The following is an 18732-nucleotide window of genomic DNA, read 5'->3' as shown; positions in this document are numbered from 1 at the left end:
GACCAGGATAACAGCTCTGCTTAATAGGGTTGGCTGCTGTTTTTAATTCCTTCTCCATTGCTTCTTCAATGAGCAGAGGAGGAGGAGCCCCTGCACCAGGGCAGCCCCCGCCGCGTGCCAGGGCCAGGTTATTATTAACCCCCGACACCCACTCAGCACTGATGTGCTTTTGCATCCTGCCTACATCCCCAAAGCATCCTTAAGGTCTGTTTAACCCTAATATATCCCAACCATATTAATACTTCTAGAGAGTCTGGTTGATTAAATACGAAGAACATGGATAGAGAAACATTATTTAAAGCATCATATTGAAAGGATCTTACCTAATTCCTTTGGTTTGAGCAATACTGTGGAAGGAGAGTCTGGATACTGCAGAGATCACCTGGAAATGAGATAAAAAGATGCTGGTGGGCTTACTGAAGACAGAGGAAGGTTTGGTGGGAACTTGAGGACCCACAGTCCAGTATTTGGACCTGAAGGCCCACTGAAATGGATGTGCTCCAGCCCCCCATCAGTGTCACAGTATGTCACCATCAGGGCTTGGGGGACACTATCAGTGGAAACACCGGTTTTGGTTTTACCACCGAGCATAAAAGACATTCAACCCTCAGCTATCAAGATCCTCGTTCAACAGCGGCATCCAAGGAAACTCCATCCCACCGATCACACAATACAGCCAGACCTGCTCCAATGGGTTCTACGCAACACTGATAACCACTGAAAAAAACCTCTCACTTTGTATTTTCTTACAAATGGTTTATAACTCCTTTCATCTCTCCCCACACAAAATGATCTTATTGAGTCAAACTTGCCAAGACTGAATGGTTTTGACTTCTTGCATTTCAATAAAGATGCATCACCAGTTTGCAGAGGTGAGTGCAGACCGTCGCCCTTTTCTGGCAGAAAACAGCCAGAAGTGATTCAACAAGGAAATATTTTCATCAGCATCGCATTCAGGAACAGAAATGCCACCAGCTTTTTCTGAATCCTCCAATTTTTGATGGAAGGTTTAATTGCTACGCAGAATTTTCAATGAACACAAAGAATGGTTTTAGTCCAGTAAAGATATAAACCATGTTTTACTTTTGCTCACATTCATCATTTCAAAGCGAGATTGAAAAAACAAACCTATTATTTTTGGACTGGTTTCCCGTCCACTGGAATGAATAGAGATGCCTGCGTCCAGGACACAGATAAAGGACTTTTTGAGCGGTCCCTGCTGTCCAGGGCCCCCTGCTCTCCTCCAGGCACACAAACCCCAACACCACGGGGGTGTTGCTGCCTGGAGCTGCCCTGCACCCAAACCCAGCCGTGAGGACAACCTTCATCCCTCTAATTTTTTCTTTTCTTTCACCATTGCCATGAATCCCAGCCCAGCTCTCAGCCACCAGTGCCCCACACGTGCACCCGAAGCCGGGGCAGCAACAAAGGAGCTGCCACAGTTTGGCATTTAGTGGTTGACTTTCACACGGAGAACAGAGATGCTGAATTATTCAACACGGCAAACAAGACTCAATGTCAAAACTTGGCCAAGTTTCTCCCGGGTATAAAATGTCACTAATGGGAGTTCAACGCAGAAAGAAGCTCCAGAGCACAAGGGAATTTTCCTCACACCTCGGACACTTTATTGCCCCCACACAATGCTTCTAGCAAAAAATGGCTTTACCAAAGCATCCTTCTGTGGCTTTTTTTTCTTTTAAGGTGTTGCCCCTGACAGTTCCCTCTAAGCAGAGGACGTGGATAAGGAATTTTTTAAAATCAGACAAAGCATTGCTTTTGCTGCTGCTGCCATGAGCGTATTTTGGCCTGTTTCTCACTCTCCAGAGCCCATCTGGAAAACGACCAGCCCACCACCCCGGTACGCCTGGTTCTACCAGGGATGCCCTGGAGCCACTGATTATGGACCATAATTACTGTGCAACTAGAAGAGAAACTGTCAACTTTCTCAAGCAGAAATTTAGTGCCACGAATGTAAATGCAGTGAAGTTCCCCATTTTACTGTAATCTAACAAAAAAGCAGCAGGGTTGTTTTTTTTTTTTTAAAGAAAGAGGCTGAGCCCCCTTGGAAGGTGAAGGCAACCCTGCCTGCCTGCCGTGTCCCTCCCAGAGCTCTAAAGCATGCGCCGTCATTTCAACCTGCATTTTTAAATAAGGTTGGCTTTGCCTTTAGAAATGACCTGAACAGCAACAGGAGAAAGCAGGTTAAAACAACTGGGAGTCACAGAAATCAGGTCTTACACACAAAATTGTCAGCAACTTAAAACCCTGCTCTGGGCATGTTATTAAATCTCTCTGTGCCGCAGTCTCCCACCTCTAAAATTCTCCCCAGTTTGGGAGAGGAGGTGGGACTGGGTTCATAAGCATCCGTGAAAGGCTCCAGGGCTCGTCAAGGCAGAGCCACGGCACAGAGCATCGCTGCTGGCGAGCGGCACCTGCAAACGCTGAGCCCAAACGGGGCGCAGGGGCTGGAGAGGAGGCTTAAAATAGTCCAAGGGAAGTCCTAGACTGACTGAATGAGTTTCTTCTGCGGTCTATTATTAGACTTCTAAAGCACAAAAATCAGTTTATGAATCAGACGGTTATACCGCAGGGTTTGACTTCCAGGGGAGTTTAAGAGAAAAGCGCACTGTTCTCCAAGCCAACTATTTTTGCTTTGTTCTTTTACGAAAAGCCCCAAGCACTGAACATCCTGGCACATCAAAGCCCGGGACCTGGCTCCAGCGATGAGCCGGCACGCACAGACGCGCTTGCCGACACTTGGGCTCCCAAACCGATGCTCAGGTACGTAAGCAAAGCGACCCACTTTGAGGGATCAGGCTCAAAGAGCCTCCACGAAGCTTGGCGTCTACAAAAACGAGACTGAACAGTGACTGTCCCCGTATCAGGGGGTATTTTTCCAACAACTCCTGCTAAGGCAGTAGCCAAGAGCAAGAAAAGCCAAGTGCAACCCCAGCTCCTGCGCTCCAGCCTGCCAGCCCCCAGCCAGGGAAGTGCTTAGGCATGCATTTAAGGAGAAGCAATCCTCTCCATTTCAACAGGATTAAACAACATTCTTAAAAGCAAAGTCAATCCTTAAGTGTTTGCTAAACTGTGTCTCATTTTCCCTGTACAGCAGCTTCTCATTTGCAGGGAAACCCAGTAATATTTCCTGCCGCTCCCGGGTATCATTTTCCATCGGGCCAGGCAGGTCCGCGCCGTTCCGCACCCACGCAGCAGTTGGCACGAGGGCTCCCTGACCTCATCTGAGGCTTTCCGTTGCTTCTGCAATACAAGGACATACTAAAACAACTAACAGAGATGTGACACTAAGTGGAATTATAGTTCACTGGTTATTTATACCTCCCCCTTTCTTTTATGGCAGCCTGGAAATGCAGACGCTTTGTTTCCCGAGGCAGATGGTATAACCAAAAAAGACTTCTTGTATCAGTTCTCTTCAGATTTACGCTGATTATTTCGTAAACTCAGACCTTTGGGTTTCCCCTCTTAAAACTAACCGCTGCTCAACACTGGGAAGCTGGCAGAACTGAGGCTGCTGCACCCTGGAAGTGCTCCTGGAGCACCCCGTGAGGAGCAGCTTCCACCGTGCTGGTCCCTTGAACCACACCTGAAAAGGCTACAATGACCAAACCAGCATCACGTCCCAGTGCTCTGCCACCAAACCAGCACCACGTCCCAGCGCCGTGCCACCAAACCAGCACCACGTCCCTGTGCCGTGCCACCACGCCAGCTCGGGTAGCGCTGGGGGCTCTTCCCAGCCCCATCCCAGGGGGAAGGACCCTGCTCAGCACCGGCAGACGAGAGGGTCAGCAAAGCCATCTGGACATGCTGCTTGGGAAAACTATCCTTTTATCTGTGTGTTTGTCTTCCGGGAGAAGAAGGGCTGTGGGCTTAAACAACAGGGGCTTCTGCAGATTATTATTACTTCTTCACCCATTCTCAATGCAATTTCCTCCAAGAAAACTGCGTTCAGCACACAAACATTACCATAAAAGCTATATATAACATCCCACTGACAATAAGACACCAGAAACGGAGCTATAAAGGTATGCAGTGATGTACAGATAAGACTTTCTCTACAGTCGACCTGCAAAGGGCTAGTGGGAAATTCCTGGTGGTTTCACCGTGAAAGGTGAGGGATGCCCTTCGCATTCCTGACGTTCCAGTTTGCCTTGTACTTTAGGCATGAGCTAAATCCAACCACCCAGCCGATCAACACACCAGAAACAGAACACGAGGGCCGTGCACGTGATTTCAGAGGCTGAGCATCACGGGTCTCGTGGAGACCCTGATTTAAAAAGGCACCAAGTTCTGCAACTCATGGGAAAAAGAAAGAAAATGGGGGGAAAAAAAAAAATAATCAAGTCTCAAACTGGGTTCCTCACACTCACTGGTCACTTTGCAAGAAATCCAGCTGGGTAAAGAAATGGGATCTTTTAGGAGAGGGGGGAAAAAAAAAAAAACCACAAACCCAAACCCAAACCCCCACACCACCACCAAAAGAAATCCACCACTTTTCTTCTTCCTTACCACCAACACTTTCTTTTAGGAATTATAGATTTAAAAATGAACTAAAACAAAACAAAACATAAATTGTTATGCTTACTGCTCTTCTATTTCCTCCAGCATTGTTTATTGCTGATGGTATCTCTGTGCATCTAGAAAACACTCAAATAAACTCTCTCCTTACTTGAAAAAACAAACTGCCCCAGCTGGGCTGGAGCACACTGCACCCGAGGAGCTCCCCAGCTCCCCGCCTGTGCCCGCAGAGCCCGAGCGAGCTGCAGGGGTTACAGCCAGGCTCAGCCCCAGCAAAGTCCTGCATTCCCAGAACAACCCAATATTTGCTCCTAAGCAAATGAGGAGCTCTGCACAGCGGCGATAAGTCTGGGCAGAGACCTGGATGTTGTCACCTCTGCACAAACCCTCCCGAGGGGGGACGTGGTTTCAGAGCCTGAAATTACCCTGGGTAATTTTCTGGTTTGTGCCTAAACTCATGAAGGGCAAAAGAAATCCTCAGGCCAAACATCCCCAGCCTCTGTGCGGGTAAAAAACTGACCCCAAATTCAGAGACAAGCTGGTTAAATTATTTCTGAGTTGGATAAAAGCATCCAAAGTAAAAACACTGACGTGAAGAGTCCCAGGGACAGGTGGGAAACAACAGAACTGCTCAGCTTCCAGCACCCCTCTGGGTTTGCTGCTCCCTTGCCCTCACAGATGGGTGTGCAGCATTAAGTGCTCTTCTCAGGGAAGCAGTAAACATCATCCTAAAGCCCAAACAGGGATTTGGTGAAGAGCTGCCCAGGGATGCTGGACTGCTGGCCTGGACTCCCAATCTGCAACCTGGATGCAGGAAAATCAAGTACAAGCTGGATTTTGCTTCTGAAATTCAGCCAGGAAGGCTGGCCGTGCACGCTCCTTCCTTTTCTAAAGGGATCCTTGGTCATGGCAGTGGCAAAGGGTTAAAATAATCTCAAGTGAACATCTGACACAGCCTGTCCCCGAGACCTTTTAGCCACAGCTCAGAGCACCCGTGTCAGGCTGCATTATGGTTGCTGCCGTGTTACAGGGACGAGCGATTACACCTCTCAAGACGATGAGGTTAAACCCTCTAACGAGGGCCCATCGCCAGAGATGCACTTTCCAGGTGAAAGCACCTTTACCAAACCCAACAACTCCTCTGAGAAAGCACAAGGCAGGCACCAGAGTTTTGTGTTATGTCCTGACAAAGCAGCTGAGGAGGGAGTGACCCCCCAGCGAGGCTGCCTTTGCAGGAGCAGTTACCAAAGAAAAGCTGGAGGATGCGTAGCACTTTTTACAGACCTGACTAAAGGGTCTAAAATACATTCACCACAGCGTTTGGACACCAGAAACGTTTCCCATGCCCATGGCTCGGGGCCCCCGCACCGAGCCCTGCCAGCAGCATGGGCAGGGGGGAGCCTCCCCATGCTGGGGACACAGCAAGGAGCCAGCCCGGAGCATCCACGTCCCAAACCAGAAACCCTCTGCAGTCGCAATGTGGGGCTGCCACATCCTCGGGGGACCCTCCCAAATCCATATTTGATAAGCACTGGATTACACTTCTCTATAATAAGGATGTAAGTGAGCTCAATGCCTTTAACCCCCTCACCATCCCTGAGGCTTCAAGAGGGGGAGAGAGGGGCAACGCGGCTGGGGGAGCACCCGTACCGCCAGCAAGTGCCACCCCACCCGTGCTGGGAAGCATCACCTGCCATAACTGCGAACGCAACGAAAGCCCACAGCTCCCCGGGGAGCAGGAGGAGTTGGGCAAAAATTGGTCTGATGCAGAATGGTCATCCCCAAACAGGAGGGAGAAAACTCCCAAGGCAGCAGAGAGGGAGCAAAGGGGAGAAGCAGATGTTTCTCCTGGCTCCTGCGGTCCCCGTGGTGCTGCAGGCACTGCCAGAAGCTCTCCAGGGAGCAAGCTCCATCTATGGATCATCCCAGATGATAAATGACATGAGAAATGAGGAGAGGAACAGGACCCTGGGAAGAGAAAGGAAAGGGAGCTTTTGGATCCGGCCCTTAGCCGCTGTAAAATGACCCCCAATCCCACCAGCTGCTCTGATTTACAACCCGGACCGTCTGTACTGGGGCTCCTGTAACCCCAGGGCTCCGGGCAGCTCCTCCGCTGCGCTGGGAAGCCCATTAGCTGTAATGTGCTGCTCTAAGCACCATCACCATTACACCGTGTGTGTTTGGCTGGTCTTTTTAAAACAGGGTTATTAAACCCAGCGCTATTTAGCATCAAACCCATGATTTGGCAACATTACGCGTTACGGATGCAAATATTAAGTCACTGGCAAAGCCTCTGCTGATTTCCAGTGGCAACGGGACTTGTATCATTTTAACATGTTTATTTTGAGCTCTTTGGGGCCGGCATAATGTCTGCTATCGGGCAGCCTTACAACAGTGCCCACTCATTGCAAAACCAGCAACATTTCCTCATAAGGAGGAGAAAAGAGTAACTCAGATGGATTTATAGCTACTGGTAGAAAATCTCCGCGCTGTATCACACCATCACAAGCTTCCCAGATGCACACAGTCCCTCTCCCATATTTAAGAGGCCAATCTGTCTTTTCCTATTACAGAGCAGCTGAGTATTGAAGGGAACATCGTCACATGTCTCTCTGGGGACCCTAAGCCCCGATGTCTGTGCGTAAGGAGGTATCTGTGCTCCTCCGTCCCCGCTGTGACACGGATGTCCCCATCCCACAGCAAACACACCGAGCCAGGACCAAGGCGGAGCAGGTCCCTCGCCTCCCTGGGACATGGAGACGATGCAAAGCGACCCGACACGCAGAAGCACGGAGAGCTGCAAACAAGCCCGGCCACGGCCTCGCTGTGCTGCTCCCCACAACTCCCAGGCACAGAAATTAATGCCCTGAAACTACAGAGCTTTCCTCATTCTGCCGAGTTCCTTTAATACAACAGCAATAAATACTTATTCTCCTACTTAATGGCCTCTCTCCTCCGACACGGATGCCGAGCTGCTGTCTCGGGCGGTTACTTTTACTAGCACTATCTGATAGCCTGGCAATGACTGGAGGGAGGAGCTGGCTTTAAAAGCCTGGCAGGGGGGAAGCCAACGAGTTTCTCATGTGAGCCACCACCAAAGCCAACAGACATGAGCCGAGAGAGTGGCTGCTGCTGCGCCTCCAGCTCAACACGGGAACAGATATTTCCCTTGATGGCCCTGAAACACTCCATGGCAGCAGACTACAAGAGGGTCCCAGGACCTCTGGGAACTGCCAGGCACATCTAGTCCTCCAACACCCAGCACTGCTACTAAACAGAAACAGATCAAGTGCTCGGCGGGGGGTGCAGGTGTGAGTGGTCATGCACATCTCCTCCCTGCATCTCCACTGCTTTCCCTGGCTCAGCTTGGCCCCATCAATTTGCAAAGAATCACAGAATCAACCAGGTTGGAAGAGCCCTCTGAGATCATCGAGTCCAACCATTGCCCTGACACCACCATGGCAACTAGACCATGGCACTAAGTGCCATGTCCAGTCTTTCTTAAACACCTCCAGAGATGGTGACTGCACCACCTCCCTGGGCAGCCCATTCCAATGTCTAAAAAACATTGCAAATAACAAGTCTAAGAACTTGCAAATAACAGGAAATAAAGACAACAGTTAAACACTAACATAAGAAAGGAAGGAAAATGAAAAGCCTTGCTATCCAAAAACTATTTATGGGAAAAGCCAGTTAGCACCTCTGAACGCTGATTTGGAGATGAGTGATTAGCCTGTGCCACAACTGGGGGGTTTAGGGTAACACCAGCCAATCTCACATTTCTCTGCATGATATGGAACAGCATTAATTAAATATTAAGCTAAAGTATTTCAGCACTGGCGTGCAGCAGTGCATGAAACTGAAACCAAGGATCAGAGAGACGTGTGATAAACCCCAGGCTGGCTGGATGCTCCATCCCTCCACGGCACTCCCTGTGCGAAAGGCAGAAAGCACGTTCTTCAGTTGTGAAAGATGGCAACCAAACACCCCTGCGGGACAGACCACGGGTGATCCAGCCCGGACTGATTTTAACAGAGGAACCGTCCTGTCTTAGGTTTCAGGAGGTGGAGAAGGATGCAATGTTTTGCCCATGTTCACCTTGAGATTTTAATTTTAATTTTATTCACATACTTGCACATCTCTGAGACTCACAGGGCCTTCTGGGGAGCTGTCCCTGTATTTCTCTCCCTCTGGAAGTACCTCCCCATGTCCTTTGAAGGAATCAGCTCAAGCGTGGGAAGACGTGAAACACGTAGGAGGACGTGGGTGCTAACGGCTCCCACCTCAGCCCGTGCAAAGCTCAGAGTCTCTGCTGAAAGCCACCGAGCTGTGCTGATTTACACCTCCTGGTCTCTTGGTTCTTAACTCTTTAAAGAGGAGCAGGAACAGAGGAGGAAGGGGGAAAAAAAAAATCTTAAACACTAATTAGCTTAAAAAGCTGGTAAATAGATTTACAGAGGCGGTCTGCAAAGCCCTGGCTGCAGCGGGTAACGGGGGCACGCGGGGCTGCCGGCAGAGCCCAGCCTGCGTCACCTCACGCCGTCACGTGGGACCGAGCCGCCACAAAGACGCATTGTGCCGAGGTATTTGAGCACGGGGAGAAAAACACCAGCAGAATCATTTCCATGCGAGGGAAGGAGAAATGTCGCTGGCTGATAGCAGCATTCATCGTGCCTCTGTGGTCCCAGGTGGTCCAAGCCCTGGTTCTGCTGCTCAGTATCTCTATGGGCTTTGGAGAGCCGAGAAAAACATCTCTGTGTTGCCCCCAGGGCTCAGAGCCTACCCTGTGCTAGGCACGGTGGTTGTAATTAGCACATCTGTGTTATACATGGATATAATTATCAGGAAAATTCAGGGTCCCACAGCCGACTCCTGACTCCGGAGCACTGATGCAAGTATCAGAAATGACAGGACGGCCAAGCCATCACGCTACAAAAACCAGCTCCAGGCAGACGGGTGTTTGTCTTACACCATGGGGAACATGAGTTTTGGCCAGAAACCAGCTCCTCCTGCTCAACATTTGAATTCAGGCAGTTTTAATTAGGTTTCCTCCCCAACTTGCAGGGCACCTGCTCCGTAACCTCATCCCCTCCTCGTGCTTAAGGGCTCAGGGACCTTCTCTGATCCCAGTCCGTAACTCGTGATGCCCAAAGTCGTGCACCTAAGCAAAATCCCTCATCTTGTGACTCAGAAAGAGCCCCTCAAGCCTTCTCAGGGGGTAAAGCCCCTGTCAGATGCAGCTCTGCCTTGACGTACCCGAGCGACTTCCAGCCAAGGGGATTGCAAAGGCTCCTGTGGCCCCGGGGAGGGACGGTGGCTCTGCACAGCACGCTGCAAGGAGAAGCTCTGCCGCAAAACCATCCTCCCTCCCCCAGTATTGATTGGATTTGTTGAAACAGATGGAAAAAACAGCTAGTCAGATGCAAAACACGGATAGCCAAACCTGCTTCCGAGAAACTGGCTTAAGTCAGTATTAAGCTTAATCCCTTTTGATCACGGCCTTGGATGTCAGCAGAAAAAGTCACAGATTTTCACATGCCTTTAAGTTCCCGTTTGTGCTCTGCTCTGAAATGGAGTTGGGCCATCAGAGAAAAACATATGGAGCACAAAAAGAGAGGTTTAGGAACATTTTGCTTGTACAGGAGAAATTGGAAGCATCCATATGAAACTAATCCGCTCACACAACGGTAATTTACCTACTGAAGAGAGAGGGCTTGAAATTCTCCTTGGCTTATTTCCTTCATCTTTATTCCAGCTGCTAAAAGAAAAAAATGCAGCAGTATATAAAAAAAAAAAAACACTACAGAAAGTGCCAAAAAGGCAGTTTTTAGCATTTTGCAGAGCCCCCGACTTCTGGCATGGCCATGGCATCCAGACGTGTGTTTCTCCAATGAAGTTTAAATCGCCCCCAGCCCCAGCGCAGCAGCACAGACAGAAGATGCCCACACCAGGAGCTGGATACGTGGGAGCAGTTACAAAGCCCCTCTGCAGACCGGCAAACCTGGGACAGGCTTGTCCCTCCCTGTCACACCGAGGCGTTTTGGCCCAGGCAGGGTCCCTGTGCTACCTGCAAAGCATCAGTTTCTGCCCCAGGGAGCTTCGGGGAAGCAAAGCCCCTCCTAAAGCCCTTCTGCAGCAGCACGAGCAGCAGCTGAACCATCCCAAGCTGTTGGAGAGTAGCTGCATTTTACAAATTGGTAGAAAACTCATTTAAGCTCAAAGAAATTCCTGTAATACTAAAGTACACCAAAGAGGTAGGAAGCAATAAGAGTCTTCCAAGCGCATAGTAAAAGGCGGCTTTTCGAATTCGGTTGGGAATTGCTGCTTTGGTTTGTTCGAAGCTGGAACTGCACGTTCGCAGGGCTGGGAGACCTTTCCCACAGCTACACAGACTCAGGCTCCTAACAAGAATCCCATTCGGGTTGCAGACCTGTGTGCTGCTCCACGCAGGCACACATCTACCTGTATGAAACCTTTTCACTTTCACAGCTTTAAGTTTTAAAAAAAAAAAGGAGCGGGGGGGAGCCCAGAGGAGAAGGAAGCTGCAGAAGAACTTGATGTGCTGGGAAAAAAAAAAGCCGATGACCTCCCAAGCCACATGCTCTGGGAACACACAACCTGCCGTGTCCAGCCCTGGGTGCTGATGCAGGAGAGGGCTGGGGCTCTGCGCTGGCCCCATCCCTGCCCGAGCACCTTGAAACACAAACTAACGTCAAGCAGGAAAAAACAGGAGAAAGGGAGAACGGTAGGAAGCGAAGCACAGGAAAGCAAGCATAAACTTTTATTTCATTAACCCTAATCTCCTCCTGGACTCCAGAGAGGAGGCGAGCACCTTGTAAACTTTGGGGTTTTATTACTATTACAAGCCGGCCTGCCAAGCAAAATTCCCCAAAGCCACCCAGGTCTCAGCCCGCCTGGGATCGGAACTAACATGCCTGTTAAACATCTCCCCTTCTCCAGCCGCTGGCGACACTTGGACTCGCAACCGATGCCCATCACATTACCAGGGGCTGCTCCGTGACCCCGAAAACTGCTCTGCAAGCTGAGATACCACTGGGTGCTGCTGAGCTCCTGGCTTCATCTCGGATTATGTGTAAATACAAGGCCCTGGTTTCATACGTAACTAATAATCTTTGAAAAGATCGCCTCGAGCACGCTACAGCAGTTCAAGCGCGGGGCACGAGGAAGCAAACACCTCCCTTTCTAGATTCATGAAACATTAATTCAGGTTAGGACTTGTTTTAAAACGAGAGCAGCCAGCCCTTCCTCCTGAAAGCACTGTCTGCACTGAGCTCCGAGGGTCTCGCATCTCACACATCCCGGTTTAGGCACATAAGCAAACGGGGCCTCGTTCACCCACTGCCTTTGCTGCTCTGTGAACCTCTGCAAACGTCCAGCAAGTCTGGAAAAAAAAGACCCATGAACTTCAGCCCTCCAGTATCGCCAATTTGACCGCTATTATCTCCCCTTTCCAAAGTTTCTCTAAGGAAAGGAAGCAGCGATGCAGGATGCCGTGCACAGAGGCAGGCAGGAGATGCCCATCACTCCCTGCTCCCATGCAGAGTGCACAGAAAGCTTCACATCAGAAACAAACATCTAATTTTTCCAGGCTATTGAGAATCAATCAGGCGCACCATGAGCAGAGGCGTTTCCAATACAGAGCTGTCCAGTTCCACGCTAGAGCCATCACAAGGAATTTTCTGCTCTCGAAATAGGAAAAAATCAAACCCCAAAGCTGCAGGATGCTCTGCTCTGGTTGAACCTTTAGACGCTCCACAGCTGGTGATAAGGAAAAATCTCTCACGTGTGTGTGCCAGCCTGTTTCTACCCACTGATTTCCCCATCCCTCCCTGTCCTGCACACCGAAGCTGGAGAGATGATGTGCCAACAGCACGCTGCTGACCTGGCCCTTCAGTCGGCATTAGCCAGAAGGACATCTCTGTCACTGCTTGTATGTCTCAAAAGTGTCACCTCTGGGTTTCCCTGCAGACATGGAAAACAACTGTGTTAAATTCCCGATTCCTAGAAGAACAGGCAGCCAGCAGTAACTAAACCGAGTTGTTCAGGAGAGCAAATGCCTAGAGGACGCGAGGCAGCTGCTCTGTGCACCACGTCCCCGATGCCCTGCGACGTGGTGGGAGCAGGAGGAATATCCCACCACGAAAAGCCACTTGGCTGATGTTTCTAGCACCAGCAGCAAGGCAAGCAGAAATGCACCGGTCTCTTCTACCTTCTCAACATAAAACATGATTTTTTTTCCTACGTTATTTTTCATTCATGGTGCTGAAACCAAACCAGGGTGACTCCAAGCAGTTCAGAGCAGCGAGGAGGAGTTCCCAGCTCCTGATGCGAGGTCAGTGATGACGCCTTTTCCTATGGGTTTGCATCGTTTGGGGGGCGAAAAAATACAAACGCTGAAAACCTTCCTCTGTAAGCCTGAGAGCTACAAGCAGCGGCCAGTGTTGAGTATCACAGTGAGGGACACGCTCCTGATTTTGGTCTTCCTCTTCCTCATTGCACAACTCCCGCCCAACTTTCCAGGAACTGCAAAAAATATTTCAAAAGAAAGAGGCTAACCTGGGAAAGGACCGTTCTACCAGGCGTACAAACACTACCAAGAGCTTCCCTCTTTGCAGTTATCAGATGGTTTATACAAATGAAGACTCTTAAGACTGTGCAATGCAGTAGGAAAGCCAAGACAACTGTGAGCCATAAGGATGCTACTCCTCTTCCCTGCCCTCCCCAGAATGAGATAAAAGGATTCTTTTTTATTTTTGTATATATTCTGCTTTGCTCCTGAAAAGTTGCTGGTGAAACAGCTTCCAGAAATAAATGTTCTTTTAGAAATAGAAAAGGGTTTTCCACCAATAATATTCTGACTGCAGAAACAACCCTTGGTTCCCATCTGATTTGTTACTCAAAGGATGATTCTCAGAATAGCAAACACCGACTTCCCCAAAACCATGATTACCTAGAAGCGTCAGCAGAGGTTTTCAAACACGCCTTGCTATTGAGAGCACCCTCCCAGCCCCGGGGCAGACCCGTTCCCGTGCTGGGCTCTCCAGAACGCCCCAGTGCAGCCCAGAGAGGGTGGCACCGCACACGCCAGCTGTGCCATCAGATAAAGATCTCTGACGCTTATAGCGGTATTTTTTCCATGGCTTAATTCCATTACATCAATTAATCTATTTACACCTGCAGAAAGGCAGAAGCCTGGGGCTGATGGAGAAGGAATCCACGAGGCAGCTTTCCAGAGACTCTGACAGCCAGAAATCACCTCCCTTCCTCACACATTGTAAAGGTGGATAAATATACCCCTAAAGTGCTTTGATTTGGCTGAGTATGTTAAATTTAGTCTTTGCTCTGCCTCTGCAGACAGCACATTTACTGCTATGTGGGTGACTGAAACACGCATCCCTCGCAGCACACTGCAAACTGGCGCATGAAGGAACTGCAGTAAAAGATATCCCAAATATTGGCTCCCTTAGCGGGGTGTGCACGGTCACAGCTCACAAATTACAGGGCGGAAGGGAAGCTGGATGGATTTCCACGGTCACTACTGTACAGAGAGCGAGACAAGATGATCTAAGGGTCCCTTCAGACCTAACAAATCCATACAGCTGTAAAAAAAAAAAAAAATAAAAAACATAGATCAGATCTTGGCTGCCTCCAAGGAAAAAGAAAAAAAAGGAAAGAAAGAGTCAGGCATGATGTTTTCAGTCAATGATTTAAGGAATGTAAATAGCCTTGTCAAAGATGCTCAGGCAGATTCCCCAGCTGGATCCTCCACCATGAGCTCAGCTTCGCCCTTAGGACCTGCAGCCTATCAGGGTGGTTTAAAACAGCAGGAGAAGCAAACTGGCGGCTGGCGAGCCCCGTTGGGCTGGATACTGGTGGGAAGCATCGCGCAGGGAGCACGGGCACCCCAAGGGAACAAGATCCCAGCGCAGCCTCTGCTCCCCCCGGCTCGGCGCGCGGTGCTGGGGGAGTTACGTCAGCTCTGCGGTGAGACTCCGAAAGCGTCACCGGCTGTTTATCTACTGCTAAAATGTGAGTGTTTAAAAATTAATAGGAACAGATTGAGCAAGTGTGGAACACGCAGAAACCAGAAGCTTCGAGGAATCTCAACACGCAACGTTAAAACCGCATGGTCTGTAAAGAGCGAGCTCCAGCCCTGTTACAGGAGAGAAATGACAAAAATACACACAGATAATCACCCATTCATCCTGGGAGAGGGAAATGCAGCTCTAACCACCACGTGCTCTTTCTTACAGCCTTTTAATTAGACATTAGAGACAAAGAGCAGCTGGACAGCACTGTGGTCAGCCTTGGGTTGCAGAGGAAGGAAAAAAAAGGGGCTGTATCTCTGCGTTAATACAGGCTCCCTTCAACACGGACCACAGGCAGCATTCAGGGCTCAGGTCTTGAATGCATGTCGTTGACAAAGGTCATCAATTTTGCAGCAAGATGGATGCGCGCCCTTGATGACGCCCTGCACGAAGGAAAGGAGGGTCCCCGGCAGCCACGCCGTGCGTTTACTAACAGGCTGAGGCTGGAGGAAAAAAAAAACAGCAAAAAAAATCCAAACAGGAATTACTGGTCCCAAAAGGGCAGGTCTGCAGAGCTCTGGCCAGCATTAGAAATAAAAGCCAACACCTAAAACTGCATCCCAAAGGCCACTCGTGCAAACGTGAAGATGAGATCAGAACCATTACAGAAATAATTACAGAAATAACTGCTGTCACGTTGGGTATGAGCAGGCCAGTAACGGAAGTCCACAGAGAACTTCTCCCTGGAGCTCCAGTCCAGAATAGAGAGATTTTGCAACAAAACAGGTGAAGCTGGTTTCTGTCCAATGAAGCTCCTGGAAACGCCTGACAAGTATTTGCTCATTGTAAGGGAAGGGAACAGGAAACTAATATTTGTTCTTAGTTGGCTCTCTTCACAGAATCAATGATGTTGGAAGAGCCCTCTGGGATCATGGAGTCCAACCATTGCCCTGACACCACCATGGCAACTAGACCATGGCACTAAGTGCCATGTCCAGGCTTTTCTTAAACACCTCCAGAGATGGTGACTGCACCACCTCCCTGGGCAGCCCCTTCCAATGGCTAATGACCCTTGCTGAGAAGAAATGCTTCCTGATGTCCAACCTGACCCTCCCCTGGTGAAGCTTGAGGCTGTGTACCAGGTCGGGGTGAGACCCTGCTTGTGCAGGGCTGAGACAGTGGCCAGAAGCCACATACTATGAAAATCCACACTGCAAATAACCGTACATGCTTAATGGCAGCAACCGCTGAAGTTCTCAGAGGAAAAGCTCAGCCTGGCATAAATCTCAAAATTCAGGAGTGGGACAGCAAAAAGAAGAAATGCTTTCTGCTGTGATAGATACTGATAAGCATTTCGGTCCTGTCCAATAAAAAAAAGAAAAAAGGCAATGTTTCCTTTGCATCCACAAACTTTCAAACAATGTGTTTTCCATTTTTGGACAAAAAGGTCCAAAAACGTCCCTGAAAATTGAGTTTTAGTGACTTTTCCCCCATCTGCTATAAAGGATGTTTTTTGTTCAAAACATCTTTTTTTCCGTGACATATTTTGGCCAGATAAAGATGACGTGCCTGGACTGCAGAAAGGAGCGTTTGATAACACTACCAAAAGACAACCAGCTCGGACTAACCGTGGCAAAAGAAAACCTTTCATTTAATGTCAGGTCCTCTGCACCGGCATCATTTCATCATCCCGCTCCGCAGGGATGGATCTGAAAGGTTTGAATAATTCCGCATCAAAATGAACTGTACTTGGATGAGACTTTCACCAAAGCACCACGACAGTACGAGACAGGCTGCGAGAGGGAAGAGGGAAAATATATTCTTGTCAAAATGACATTCCCCTTAGGAGTACGATCTCCACAAAAGCGTTTTACCCGCGCGCGTTGTGTTGGATTTCAGATTCCGCACTTCTGAAACGCATTATGCCGGGTACTTGAATAATTATGTTTGACTTATTTAACAATTTAACATTCGCACGCTTGGCTTTACAGCTGGGGGAATAAAATCACATGTTTGAACGACTAAAAGGAAAAAAGACCATTAGACAATATATGTATATTTATGCAAGCATTCCCCGCTCTGGAATTACACTCCAAAGAAAACGTTAAACCGAGCAAATTCTCTCCCTCACTGGCTGTAAATGAGATTTCAAGTGGTCAGTTGCGGATGTGGAAAAGCGAGGGCAGCCGCTGGACACAGGCAGGATGGGCAGCTGCCTGTGGCTGCCTGCGCTTGAGCTGCTCCAGCACCGAACCTCTGTGTTCCCACCACGGCAGGACCGTGCTGTAGGTTGGCTGAGCAGGAACCCGTCCATCCCACCCCACCTCCAGACGCACCTTGAAGGAAAAACCACCCCACAGGGTGACACGTGTCAGTCTATAAACTGAGCGGGGACCTGGGTTCTCCTCGGGGCGTTCACAGGCACCCTGAAGGTCAAACAAGAGCTGAGTTTCTTCTCCCATCAGCATGGTCCAGACTCAGTGGTGCCTCTCGAATGCCGTGGTTGGACCTCATGGCCATCACTCAACGAGACCTGTTTTCCAGCTGGTGCATGCAAGGAAACGCAGCTCTTCTGAGCAAGCAAGGCGTGCCAGGAACGCAGGAGCTACAAACGGGGCTCTCCATCATTCAGCTGACACAGGATCGGGGCTTTCTTCTCTACATCCCTCGCTGGACCTCAAGAGGGGCAACTGGTTTAATACTTACCCCAAGGACGCTCCCGGCAATAGCCTGGGCTGTCCCTCTCTGCCTACAAGAAACCCACACCGACACGGCCCCACGCCAGCTCCTCTGCAATATTTATCACGGGATCTTCGTTTCGCCACCTGGTACCTGACACCAGCGCTCTGCTGCTCCATGTGCCATTCCCCTGCCCTCCCAAGCCCTATGTAAAGCTGCGTGATGGTAAAACAACAGAGTGGAAAAGATAAGCTTTGATGGGGAAAAACTATGCAGAAAAGGGACCAGAACTATATTAAACTATATTAAAAAGCCAGCACGGAAACAAGTTCAAACAGCTCCCTGTAAAGCAGCTCCGCTCTCTTGGGCTCCATTTAACAGACATCCTTTTATTAGAAAGTCACTGAAGATGAGTGTTTAGCAGTTCCAATAAAGAAAAGGTGGATGAGGAGGGAGGAATTTTTTTCCCATTAAGATTACAGAAGGGCCTGAGGCAGAACGAAGGGAAAACCTCCAGATCCAGGATTTGGTTCCTGCCCCATTCATTAACCCACTCAGTGAGCACCGAGATGTGAACGGGCGACAGGCTGGAGGGCTCTTCCACAGGGAGGGTCGCTGGAGTCCAGGGTGGGTACACCAATCATTCAGGTGGCTTTAGCTGAGACAAGAAATAGGTACAGGGATGATGCAAGAGACCAGCACCGCTCGAGCCTGTTCATCTCCTCCAGGATCCAACCCAGGGCTCGCTGCAGCATCACGGATGATCCCCCGGCACCACGGGGACCCTCGGCGCAGCCTCCCCCAGCTCTCCACCCCTCCACGTCCCACACACATTTAGAAACGGAGCATCAGGATCCCCTGCGTGTGGATGACAGCCCAAAGCATCTCCTCTTCCCCTGTGGGCAGAGGCGAGGATCCTCATTTCAGCAAACAAATAACCGGATTATCAGCCTTTAGGAGATCCGACTAGTCCAGCATCACACCGACAAGCCGTACCCCCCTTAATTTGGCTTCTCCAGGCACCGGGGTGAGCATGTCCCAAGCCCCCCTGACCTCGGGGTGGGTTTTATTGCCGGTCTCACTCAGGCCGGTGGGCAGCCGGAGCCGAGCGGTGCCGAATCCAAGCAGCTCGCTTGGCACTAAAATCTGGTTTCCATAGAAACAGGTAGATAGCACACAGGAGCTAAATCTTATTTACTCAGTTAAAGAAAAGGGCTTTCCAAGATGTAATTTAGACCTAAGGGTGAGTGCAACATTACTGGGAACACAAAGATTTCACGACGGCAAAGAACATGTCTTTTGAATAAACAATACCTGCTTTTTTCTTTAATATCAGTTATCGTAATAAGACTAACATAAATTGACACACCCCCTTTAAAAAGTCCCACATCCCATTGGCTTTCTTAATAGATACTTAGGGGTTTTATTAACTGGTAGTGTTTTTTGGAAGATTAATTTCTTTCCCCTT

General features: G+C 49.4%; 1 protein-coding gene across 1 annotated transcript in view; it reads right to left on the bottom strand.

Annotated features, from left to right (window-relative positions):
* VAV2 (vav guanine nucleotide exchange factor 2) overlaps nt 1-18732 on the bottom strand; it is a 130230-nt gene that overhangs the window by 47569 nt on the left and 63929 nt on the right. The window contains exon 3 of the mRNA XM_068413907.1: nt 324-382. Within this exon, the coding sequence (XP_068270008.1) occupies nt 324-382 (59 nt within the window). The remainder of the gene's footprint in view (nt 1-323; nt 383-18732) is intronic.

Source organism: Nyctibius grandis, chromosome 16, assembly GCF_013368605.1.
Source record: "Nyctibius grandis isolate bNycGra1 chromosome 16, bNycGra1.pri, whole genome shotgun sequence".
NCBI classification, from domain to species: domain Eukaryota; kingdom Metazoa; phylum Chordata; class Aves; order Nyctibiiformes; family Nyctibiidae; genus Nyctibius; species Nyctibius grandis.
Note: the sequence above shows the minus strand (reverse complement) of the source record. Positions and strands in the feature narration are given on the sequence as shown.